This window comes from Culex pipiens, chromosome 1, assembly GCF_016801865.2.
Source record: "Culex pipiens pallens isolate TS chromosome 1, TS_CPP_V2, whole genome shotgun sequence".
Classification (NCBI taxonomy): Eukaryota; Metazoa; Arthropoda; class Insecta; order Diptera; family Culicidae; genus Culex; species Culex pipiens.
This window is the reverse complement of record NC_068937.1, coordinates 117,406,489-117,418,893: the sequence shown is the minus strand read 5'-3', so window position 1 is coordinate 117,418,893 and position 12,405 is coordinate 117,406,489. Positions and strand designations below refer to the sequence as shown.

General features: G+C 40.0%; 1 protein-coding gene across 4 annotated transcripts in view; it reads right to left on the bottom strand.

Annotated features, from left to right (window-relative positions):
• Positions 1 to 12,405, bottom strand: part of LOC120417014 (probable serine/threonine-protein kinase DDB_G0282963) — a 247,314-nt gene that overhangs the window by 39,239 nt on the left and 195,670 nt on the right. For all 4 annotated transcript variants that reach the window (XM_039578954.2, XM_039578968.2, XM_039578962.2 and 1 more), the window contains one exon: positions 5,506 to 5,599. In XM_039578954.2, the coding sequence (XP_039434888.1) occupies positions 5,506 to 5,599 (94 nt within the window). The remainder of the gene's footprint in view (positions 1 to 5,505; positions 5,600 to 12,405) is intronic.

Here is a 12,405-nt window from a genome sequence, read left to right as displayed (position 1 = left end):
GAAAAACAGCTGATACCTTCTCTTTACGGTCGCAGTGTGTTTGGATTTCCACAACTACATCAAACAAGGCAGTTTGAGTGTTGGATCGTGATCTAAAGCCGTATTGGTGCGGCGACAGCAGTGTGTGTTCTTCTAGATAGTCGATCAGCTGTTTGTTTACTACCTTTTGCAGAACTTTGTCAGTCACACTCGGGATATTGATCGGACGATAGTCGTTGAAGGTTTTAGCAGTGAGTGTCTTGGGGATAGCGACCACCTTGGAGATTTTCAGAGCGCTTGGGACTTGGGACTGTCGGATTGAGGAGTTCACGACGTTGACAATACTATCGACTAGTATGTCTGAACAAGCCTTAAGGACTCCGGGTTGACAACCGTCGTAGCCAGCTGACTTCGTTGCAGTCATGTCAGTGATTGTCCGCAGGACCACCGCCCGGGTCACAGGTGTGATGGTGAATTGGTGGTTTGTTTGTGCATTGAGTGGTCGCAAGGCGGAGTACGGGATGCGTTCAGCCAGGTTCCTACCAGCTGTGGCAAAGTACTTGTTTGCTTCACCAATATAGCGACGCTTGCTATCCGGACTACGTTGCTGGCTGGATAAAGGTTTCTTTGTGTGCTTGTTTTTGCCCAACACATCTTTAATCACATCCCATGTTCCAGTCACATTGTTTTGCTGCCGTGCGAAACTGCTACCGTAGTGCTGCTTCGCCTTTGATCGTTTCAAAGTGGTCACCCTGTTGGCCCAGTGCGTGTATGTGTTTCGGATGACTTCGTTGTGGATGTTCTGCCGGTGTTTCGCATACCAATAATTTTTGGTCCGAATACACTGCTTCATCTCCAGGTCGAACCACGGTTTCGAGTGTGAGCGTTTGTTGTTCCTTACTCTCACACGGCTAGTAGCAGCATCGAGTCCTGAACGTAGTTGTGACAGCAAGGAATTATAGTTGTCTTCTACCGCGAGCAGCTCGTTGGTGTGGGTTGGGTTGTGCAGCAGGAACTCTCGAAACTTGCTAGTGTCGACCTTGAGGTAGTAGGCTTCTGTTGACGGTGATAGCTCAATCGGTCGATCCACTTCGATGAACATTGCGTCGTGATCGAAAAGGTTGTACTGCAGTTGCTGGACGGAGATGAGCAGCTCGCTGTTGTTTGTCAGGACATGGTCCAGACAGGCTTCGTAACGTGTTGGTCGATTGCCGCAGAAGAAGAACCCGTTCGATAGCACGATGTTGGTGTACCTCTGAACGGCATGTGTTGTTGTCAGCAGATCCAGGTTGAAATCTCCGACTACTATGGTTGTGCGGTTACTTCGTGCAGTTAGAAAGGTGTCCAGGAGCTCCATGAAGCTGTCCACCGTAGCGTTCAGCGTATCTGGTGGGCGGTACACAGCCACCAGGACCGTTTTGTCTTGGTCTCCAACCTCGACGGCAACGATGCTGTTGTGTTCGTCGCAGTAGCTGTAGATCATTTCACAGTGTATGCTGTTGTGAATGAAAATAGCTGTTCCACCGCCACGCCGTGTCGACCTTGAAGCAAAGTGGCATTGGTAGTTGCTAAGGGACATGGACTCTTCAGTTTCGGCTTTGGACCAGGTTTCGCTGATCAACAAGGCGTCGATTCGGGAACCAGCTTCGTCGAGGAGAAACTCCAGCTCGGTAAGTTTGTCGTTTAGGCTTCTGGCGTTGAAATAGAACAGCTTGAGACTGTTGTTGTTCGTGAACTCGAGGTGGTTGATTGTGCTGATAGTTGTTGAGCTTGGTTGGAAGGGCAGTTGGAGGTTAGGATCATTTCGTGTATTCATTTAGCGAGGAAGTCGTGGTGATCTCCTTCACCTTAGCCTTTTCTGTTTTCCTAACCAACAGTCTGCCATCTTTGAACCAAGCAAATTTGATGTTGTTGCTTCGCCTCAAGTCTCTTGCCAGTTTGAACAGGTACCGATTTCGTTTGGTCAACACCTCGTTGATGTAGATGTTGGCCGGCTTGTCGGTCGCCATGTTCAGGATTGCCGTCGTGAGTTCCTTCTTCTCTCTCTTCTTCCTAAGCATTTCGTCTCTTTTCTCCTTACTGCTAAGTTTGACTTGGATAGGTGGAGGAATTTGCGACTTCTGGGACTGGTATGTTGGAGCCCGGAAGATTTCCTTCACCTGAGACCTGTCCAGTGTGACGCTGATCCCTTGGCAAATCTGGGCGACTATGCCAAAGAGATCTTCTCCTTCGGTAACGGGAACGTTTGAGATCTCCAATGTCTTCCGCAGCGTCTCCTGCTTCAGCTTGTCGATTTCAATCTCGTTCAACTCCAGCTGCCTCCGCATCTCGCAGTTTTCGGAGCGAAGTTGCTGCTGTTCATCCATTAGAGTTTCCGTGGTTGTCCGCAGTTCGTCCAGCGTGTTTTGCATGCCACGGATCTCCGATACGACATCCTTTTGCCAGCCGATGAGCTGGTCAAGTTTGGACTCGATTCGGGCGATCGTAGCTTCCATAGTGGATGTTGCAGCTCCAGCTTTTACCGTGAGGGGTGTAGACGGTTGTTGGTCAGCCATGTTTATTGTGCTTCTTCTGCTACGGTTTCTGCTTTCCTTGCAGGGAGCACAAAACCAGAATTTGTCAGGAACGGTTAGGATTTCCTGATATTCTGCATCGGAAACACTTGTACACGCTTTGTGCCACACTTGTCTACACTTTCCGTCGCACTGTAATGGTTTTCCATGCCGTGAATTGATATTTTTCTTGCACTTCGTGCACGGTTGAGTGGTTTCAGGCGCCATTACGATTTTTTTTAAGACTCTCTTCCCGTCTTAATAACCTGATGCCATCAACTATTAGCAAGTCATGTTCATGTAACTAAAGTTGAACTGACATTAGGTTCATAAGTTTGCTAATGAACAAATGTCTGAAAAAAAGGTCTATTTGAGAACATTCTCTAAATTTCGTGTACTGCTAATTGAGAAATTTGGATTGTAATAACCTGAATGGAAAGGTTTTTTAAGGATTGTAGTATTCTATCTGATGCAATAACTGTGGAATACTCATCACACTAGGCTTCTAGTACTGCATGTAGTACTTGCATGTAGTCATCATGTACTACACAAGTTCGTCATTAATCTCATGGAACCATTAACGAACGTGACAACCGCCAAGAATGCAAAATTGTTTGTTGACATGTTTACCTACTATTGTCCATATTTTACGCAGTTAGACAATTGTTTTTGTTCAAACAAACATGTTATTTTTTTCGTAAAATATTTTAGGTTCAAGGTCAACCAAACTTAAGAGGCAGTATTTGTAGATTCTGCTCGGTTTGTTCTAGAGGTCGTATCGAGTTGCTCCGATTTGGATGAAACTTTCAGCGTTTGTTTTTCTATGCATGAGATGAACTCATGCCAAATATGAGCCCTCTATGACAAAGGGAAGTGGGGTAAAACGGGCATTGAAGTTTGAGGTCCAAAACACATGAAAATTCTTAAAATTGCTCGCATTTCCGTAAAACTTCATCAATTCCAACTCTCTTAGATGCATTCAAAAGGTCTTTTGAAGCCCTTCAAAATGTGCTATAGACATCTAGGATTGGTTTGATTTTTTCTCATAGCTTTTGCAAATTACTGTTAAAAATTGATTTTTTTAAAACCTTAATAACTTTTGGCAACAGCCTCCAACACCCATACTCTCATAGGTCAAAAGTTAGGGAATTTCATGGACTATAAGCCTACGGTATTAACTTTTTGGCCAATCGCAGTTTTTCTCATAGTTTTTCGATTTTTCTAGAACAAACATTTTACAACGTTAGTTTTTGCTCTGTAGGCCTCCATAGCGGCACTTTTTGGTCTCAATTTTGATATATTCGGAATCCTCAGAAAATTTTACATTAGATTGAGGTGTTGGAATTTTGAATTTGATTGGAAAAAATGCCATTTAGAATTAATTAAAATATTATTTAGAATTTTGTCGGATAAGGGGTAAACAAGTTTTCGCCTACTTGATACAGCATTTGACGTATTGATCATAGGGTAAATAAGATCAATTTCTTTTTTCAAAAATTTTTTATTTAATTATTTTTTAAATCAAAATTACAACTCCAATACTTCTAACTTACGTGAAATTGACCGAGGATTCCGAATATGACAAAATTGAGACCAAAAAGTGCCGTCTTCTTGGCCTACAGGGCAAAAACTAACGTTGTAAAATGTTTGTTCTAGAAAAATCGAAAAACTATGAAAAAAACTGCGATTGGCCAAAAAGTTAATACCGTAGGCTTATAGTCCATGAAATTCCCTAACTTTTGACCTATGGGAGTATTGGTGTTGGAGGCTGTTGCCAAAAGTTATTAAGATTTTAAAAAAATCAATTTTTAACAGTTATTTGCAAAAGCTATGAGAAAAAGTCAAACCAATCCTGGATGTCTATAGCACATTTTGAAGGGCTTCAAAAGACCTTTCGAATACATCTAAGAGAGTTGGAATTGATGAAGTTTTACGGAAATGCGAGCAATTTTAAGATTTTTCATGTGTTTTGGACCTCAAACTTCAATGCCCGTTTTACCCCACTTCCCTTTGTCGTAGAGGGCTCATATTTGGCATGAGTTCATCTCATGCATAGACAAACAAACGCTGAAAGTTTCATCCAAATCGGAGCACCTCGATACGACCTGTTTCTCATCGGTGAAAAACTCGCTCTTAAAAATGTCTTTCCAGAAATATTTGGATCAATCGAAGCTATTTTTAAAACCACTCGATAAAAAAAACGGTGGTCACTCAAAGTTCAACGCAGAGTTTTGTTTATCGGACGACAAGTAAACAATAAACTTTATCCACGCGCGCGCTCGTTCTCCATCGCGGCGGCGCTGGACCTTGGAACTGCACAAGCAAGGGTTGCTCGAGCAACAAAAACAAAACTCCCCTTAGACCGTCTGAATCAGCAGGACTGGACAGTAAACGATACTGAACATTCTCGCTGCTGAAACGGCGACACGTGTAGGACGTATAAATGTCCAGTAGTGCGAAGGAAGAGGATTTGGTCTATTAGACATGACATCTTTGCTTGAATTCGGTTCTCTAATATGTATTCTTTTGTTTAATTCTTTTCAAAGACATTTTATTGTTTAATCGATTAGTAGTTCTGTTCTGTTGTCCAGATTTCCTGCTGTTCTGTTGTTCTGTTGTTCTGTTATTATGTTGTTCTGTTGCTCTGTTGCTCTGTTGCTCTGTTGTTCTGTTGTTCTGTTGTTCTGTTGTTCTGTTGTTCTGTTGTTCTGTTGCTTAGTACAATTCCACGACTCTTCCACATGGTTTCACCCACCACGTGTAACTCAATGACCTAACCTTTCCTATACAGTCCTGCAACACGCCAAGCCGTCGCCACCCTGACCGGTTCAACCGACTAGGCGTGACCATCGCGTAAGGCCGGCCTTATCAACTGCGAAAGTCAAACAAACTAAACGGCAGCAGCCAAGCCAAACTCTGTTGATATCGCTCGCAAATCGCCGCGTGGCATACCCACCTCCCGCCTCGATCTTACCTGATTGTGACTGCTACTAAAACTATGATGAGGCCCACGAGGAGCATGGCAATGACAACTCCACAAACCATATACAGGACATCGTTGGGAGCATCTGCAAGAAGACAAAGAAGAAGAAAAAACGGAAATCAAATGTCAGTAAGCCGATCCAAAACAAAACAAAACGAAGTTGAAACTAAAACAAGTTTCGCCGTTTTGTTTTGACTAGTCAGAGTCTGTTTAGATTTTAATATACAGCGCAGAGAAAATGAGGAAAGGTTAACCCCGCCGAGCTAAAAGAGAAAGGTCCCCCTTCCTTGGGGTGGGGAGGTTGCCAAATGGCCACTTGCCGTGCTCAGCTGCTCAGTCGGTCAGTCCGAACAAATGGGGGATGTATCTTTTACATAAGAAAATTTGGCGGCTATTTGAACGGGGGGGTTAGAGGGAGAAAGCTAGCAAGCTACGCGAATAGATCTCACTACGTTAGGGATTGTGGTGAACGTGATCCGAGATCTTGTGCAAGATCAGTGAAATCATTGTCTTCGATGCTAGTTTGAGATGCAGATTAGCCTGTAATGAGTATTGAATGAAATGTTACATTTTCATCTATTGGATTTACTTTCCCGTTGAAATATTTTCAAAACATTGAGTTATATCACAAAATATAAATTGAATTTTTTTTTTATTTATGTAGTCTGTAGCAACTAATTAACACGTTCGCAAAAATCTCAAGAACATGATGTCGATATCTAAAACTTTGTACATCAATCTGAAATATGTAATTTTTGTAAAATTGCAAGGCTTGAATTCAAATAAAATCAAAATAAACATGAGTTAAAATCTCAGTTCAGTTGGGGGCGTTCCTGCTGGCGTCTACTGCATTCCGTAAACTTTTGCAACAGATCCCCTCGCTGCAGTTGCTATCCGCGTGAAAGTCTGTTGCCAAATCGTACAATGTTTTGTTATTGTCTGTTGACTTTCGCTGGTGGGGGTCGATCTCACCACATGGCAACTTACGAACTCATTCTGTTCATAAATTGGCTGCAACTAGCTTTATGCTAGTTCAGATGTCGAGTCAGCTGAAACAACGGCACACCGCACCGCACCAGCTAGGAAGAAAATTTTCAAAAATAAATCAGACTTTGAGCTGCACTCGCGGTGGTGCAGCACGCACCGCAATGCACTACCTTCTACTTTGCTCTCTAGTCGCGACGACTATGTTCTAGTTTCGAGCGATTTCTCCTTCATCGCTGCGTTCGACTTGTACCAGAGCTGTAACCCAGATTCTTCGCTTGAGACGTTGAGAGCTAACATAATGCGCGCGGATCAGTGCGAAGATTTGCAAAATTGACTGAGTTTCAAACGCTTAGTGGCACTTTGTACCGAAAATGAAGAGTTCCTTCTCCGGTATACTTTTCAACTCTAGTGACGACACACCTCACCATCTGTTGGTAATAATTTCGAAGGACATGGTCATGTGATTGGGTGGTGTTTTTCGGCATCACATCGACGAAATCGACGACGGAAGCAAAACAACCGTTTGTTGGCCGGGCCAGGTCATGACGTCAAACTCGCTACGTGTCAAGCTTTGAAAACATTTCAACGCAGCCGTTTTCTTCGACGAAAGCAAATCCCCCAATGCGTGTTACGACGCAAATTTCGTAATCACAAGCGTGGCATTATTTGATAACATTGTGAGTTCTAGCTGAACGGGGATCACCGCGGCCATCAGTTCCCAGGGAAACGATATCCAACAAGGCAAAAGGGTTCAGGCAGCTTCCGCCGGGCAAATCCGCTATAATTAAACCATCATCAATCATCGAACCTGCCGCCGCCGCCATTATACTAATATCAACGAACTCGTGATCCGAGCCCCTTCCGAATCCGAATCTGAGGTATGGAGGAATCTCCGACCTTTCCGACCGTTGACAGATGCGACGGGTGATCCCAAGGACGAGCTCGACCGCGGCGGAGGTGGTCGGCAGTCTCCAAAAATAAAAACAATGTTCTGCAGTCAAGTGGTCGCGCATGTGTTATTATTGGTTTGGGGCCAGAATGGTTCGTGGATTTTCAATATATTGCGGAGGGAGTGTCCGTTGCGATATTGTGGCGTCGAATATCGGGAAAGCAAACGATTCGTCGCTATCGTGCTAACTTGTCGTACGTGCATTTTGGGTCAAATTGAGTTAAGAGCGCCATTTTGTGCAGCTCGCAATGCCTCACCTTTTGACCCTCACAGATCCCCAAAATTCGATTTCAATCCTGACATACCCTGAAAATTGATGTAAGTGCGACCACTGGCCAAAGGGATTTCAACTCAGAACGCTTTTGACACAGGCACAAGCTCGACTACCGTAATCAATTGTAATTATAACTCGAGACCTCGGCCGCCAAATTCAACCAAAGTTCGGGAAAATGCACAGAGCAATCATCCAAACAAAACGCATTTGTTATTGTTCACATTGCGTGCTCTTGTTTTTGTTTATTCAAGGTCAAAACTCAAACATTAAAACGCATTTTTCTCGAAACGTCAAAAAGCGACGTGCGACCAAGGTATGTAGATTAGTAAGGTAAGGCGGGTTTTCAAGCTGTCAAAATAGTTAGCTAGAATGAAACCCGGGTTTTATATTAAGATTTTCAGAAAAGTGAAAATTTGACCATGTTCCGGGCAAATTTCACCGGATTTTTTTTCTGTGGGGTTGTTAAGCATGCCATGCAAGTTGGAAATGTAACTTCAACCGGCTGTATCACGGCGAAAACTCAACCGATTTGAATGATTCTTGTTGCATTAGAGCCGGAAAGATGTTAAAAATCACATCCAACAAGAAAGATCCAAAACAGGTGCGTCTACCTTAAGTTACAAAGAAAAAGGTATTTCCAACTTTTTTTCCAAGGGTTCTAAAAGCCGATGAAGTTGCATTTCCAACTTTTTTGACCCCGTTGGGGCTACACGTGTTAGGAATATATTTAAGTAATCTGATAAACAATGACATATCACCTCCTGAAAATTAAGTTTGGATAATAAAAAAAAACAAATTTAACAAAAGTTTATTTCTAGAAAGCATGAAATATGAGAAGTAAAATATCAGTACTATTATTTTATAGGATTCATCAGAAACTGATGAAAATTCAACAGTTCCTTATCCACAAACCACGTGGACACTTTTTTGAGAATCTTCTACCCACCCCCCTCCCCTCCCCCTTCGTGGACAATTGTCCATTAGGGTGCCCAGAAAAAATGACCCCCGCTCCACAAGCGGAAAACGGTTTTTCGGGTTATTTTAAGCATCTGTGTAAATTTTGAGTGAAATTGGTTGAGATCAACCCATTGATACCCGAGCCCGAAGTTGGCGAAAAAAATGTTTTTCATACAAAAATGACTTTTTAAATCGCTAATAACTTTTACAGTTTTACAGCTTTGGTATGTTCTGCAAAGTTGTAGAGCATTAAATTTTCAATAAGAATCTCACTTTTGAGAATATTTGGATGGAAGTAGCGCACCGTGCAGACCAAACCGTAAGAAACTTGGGTTTTCCATACATTTTTTCGATTTTTCCCATACAAACTTCACCTCCGAGTATCAATGGGTAAATGATGACCGATTTTGCTCATATTTGGCCCAGAGTCCTAAAATAGGTCAAGGAACAATAATCAGCTTGTGGAGCGAGGTTTTGAGAAAAAGTCCCATATTCTGGGCACCCTATTGTCCAAACAAAAAATAACCTTTTTGTATGAATCGTGGACAATCGCCATCTTCATCAGAAGTCTCACTACCTCTGAATATAAAATAAAGTTGCAAAATAGCTTTAAAAATGATGCTTTTATCAATAATTTTAACAACATTTTTGATGGTTTGCTATGACCGATTCTTAGCGAAGCTACACCAAAATGTCACTTTTTTCAATTTTCAATGTGATTTTTTATATGAAAAATTTCATTTTAACTATGATCTAATAATTGCAATGTGCTTTAAATACGTTTTCTTATCTGAAATGCCAAAAATATTGACCAAATAAGGTCTGCAAGTCATTGAATGGGAGAGGAGTTTTTTCATAAATTTGCTCCTTTCGTTGTCCCGTCACGAAAAGAAATAGCTGGCAAAAACTCAAATCTCAACCAAATCTTTCAGTTCAAGGAGCAAAAGATTCGTTTTTCAATTTGTGATAATGTGTAGAAGAGCAAAAGTTTAAAAAAATTAATCTGGCAAAACTGTGTCGATTTTTTTGATGTGCCTTTTAAAATTCCAGTTTTACGATGTCCCGTCACGCTACATTTTCAATTCAGGAGAAGCACCTGTATAATATTGTTCATTATGCATGTCATTTCTATGTTGGAAAATCAATTATCTTTTCAAATATGTAATAACATTGGGGGGTTTCTTCTTTAATTGTGCCACTACAGCCAAAACGCTGAAAAAAACTTGGGAATTTTTTGAAAAGGAGCCGAAGAATCGGTCCTATGATGTTTAACTTAATATAAATACAGATGAAAATCATTTCCTGAACACTTGCGGTATTAAATAATATTTTTTGCATATTCGTTTTATTTTGGAAACAATTTTAAAAATTACGTCAACTTACACATCCGCTTAAATTTTTTCCATGTTTTTCTCAAAACCTCCCACGTGCTCGTTATCTAACCATTGTTATGGTGTACGCAAACCGGAAAGAAAATGTTCATACAGCACACAGACACCGCAATTTTCCCACACGATACCAGTCAGAACTCGTTCAGAACGGCTAGACTCCTCCACGTTTCACATCAACGAACGCTTTTCCCCGTGCACCGATTATTTTCCCCCCATTGCTCTGTTATTGCAAAACGAGAAAAAAATAGTACACCGCAAAATCGTAAAATCGCTTCGTCCCACGCGTTTAAAGCACAGTGAAAAAAAAATTCAATTACGTTCCTCAGAATAGACAACTCAATAACTTATTGCAAAAATCTCTTCTTTTTTTGTATTTTAACTGTGTAATGTGTGAGGTTGTAAGCAAAGCAGAAAAAAATCAGTACGACTGCACACAGGAAAAAAAGAGTCAGCTCTCAGACACTGACGATCGGGGCTATCCCAGACAGTGTAGACGAGACGCGTTACTTCAGTCATCCGTACAGAAATTGTTGGCTGGTGGCAGGTCGATGACGATGATCGAGTGTTTAGCACTTTCGCTTTATGCAGCACCTTCCATCGGTTAGTCAGGAGTCAAGTGATTTTTTTCTTCTGAGAGTTGTGAAACTTATTGCAGGTGATCAATGGACATTTTTTGGTAACTTTTGAAAATGTTGTTAAATTACTGTTTTAACAATTCTGAACCAGTGCGTTCTATATATATATAAATTTTTTTTTGTACCGTTATCAAACACTTTAAAAATATTTTTCAGGACCGTATTGCAATTATCTTTTCCTACAATAATTTTAAAGACGACATGAATTTCTTAGCAATGGACTCTAATACTCAATCCAAATAAACGAATAATTGGTCACATTGATCTCAATTCATGGAAAAGCATTTGAATATGTTTCCTTCGGCTATAGTAAAACTAATTGAAAAAGCTGGAAACAAAATGTTGAAATTTAATGTAAATATTGATAGAAGCATGATGCAAATAAGGCCGTTGCAAATATTTTTCAAAGTTTATGTGTTTTTGTGAAAAATATTTGCAATGGTCTAAAAGGAAAAAAAAATCAAATGATAGATTCAAAAAACACTAAGATGCCTCACAGTTAAACTGTGGTAAATAAAGAAGAAAAAAGTGTCCACCCCACTCTCCTTTACAATTATCTCATTAAATTAAAGGCTCTTAACAAAAATATTACCGGAAATACAACAGGAAACGTTCGGTAGTTAATCATTTATAGCACATTGCATATCGTTTAATCTGCACATAATTTAAACTTTTATTAAAGTAGAATTTAAATAGTAGCAAAACTGGTGATAGTTTTTGTTTTTTTTAATTAAGTATAGCTGGAAATTTAATATTTAGCTTTTTGCACATTGACTCAAACTTTGTGAGAGTGGTGAGTGCTTTTCTTGAGTCAAAAACAAGTCCATACAATACACTCTCGATACAATTTTAAAAGTTATCCATACAAAAATGGTATGTAATTATATGAAAATCTGTATCATAGAAAGGAAGCATCTAATCGATTTATTATATTCAGGAAAGCATTGGGTGATGGAGAAAATTAAAAAAAATGAACTATAAAAAAATATCAGTTTTTAAGATAGATTTTTTTCCAAATTCTTGGAAACCGCATGATCAATATAATTATTTCGACACTAATATTTAGAAAAGCAGTTGGTCTCACAAAATGTCCAAAATCAAAAGAAGCTCAGCTTAAACTCTGACAGACTTTTTCACGTGGTAATGAAATATTTAAAAATTACTTGATTTTTCCAAAATATATGTTCGCAAAACAAATAAGTGCAATTTTTATTTACTTCATTGTCCACATAATTACCTACAACTTCACAGAAGACACCAACACCGTCATAAAACACTTCTAAAGATATGGATTTTCGAATATTAACAAACCCTTTTGTATGGACAGTTGCCAAAATTTTATGGAGAGTTGTATGCACGCACTAATAAAGCACAATAGCTGTTCTAGTCAAAGGAAAAACCCCCATCAAAAATAAAATACAAAAATGAACATCTCAATGTTTTTCTTAATTGTTTACGTCATATACATTCGTCTTATATTTCTTATATTTTCGTTCATGACAAAACACTTAAATTAAGAAAATTTTACTTTTATGATGAGTTCAGTTTTTTTAAATTACGCTCATTCCCACATGAGCATTCAGCATGTGCCAACAGTTTGTAATGTTTTATAAACTTTTGCTATGCATCAAACCACCTTTAAACGTTGCTAATTCCCTTTTTCACAAGGTTATGCTAGCAATTGTTCTAGCATGTTTA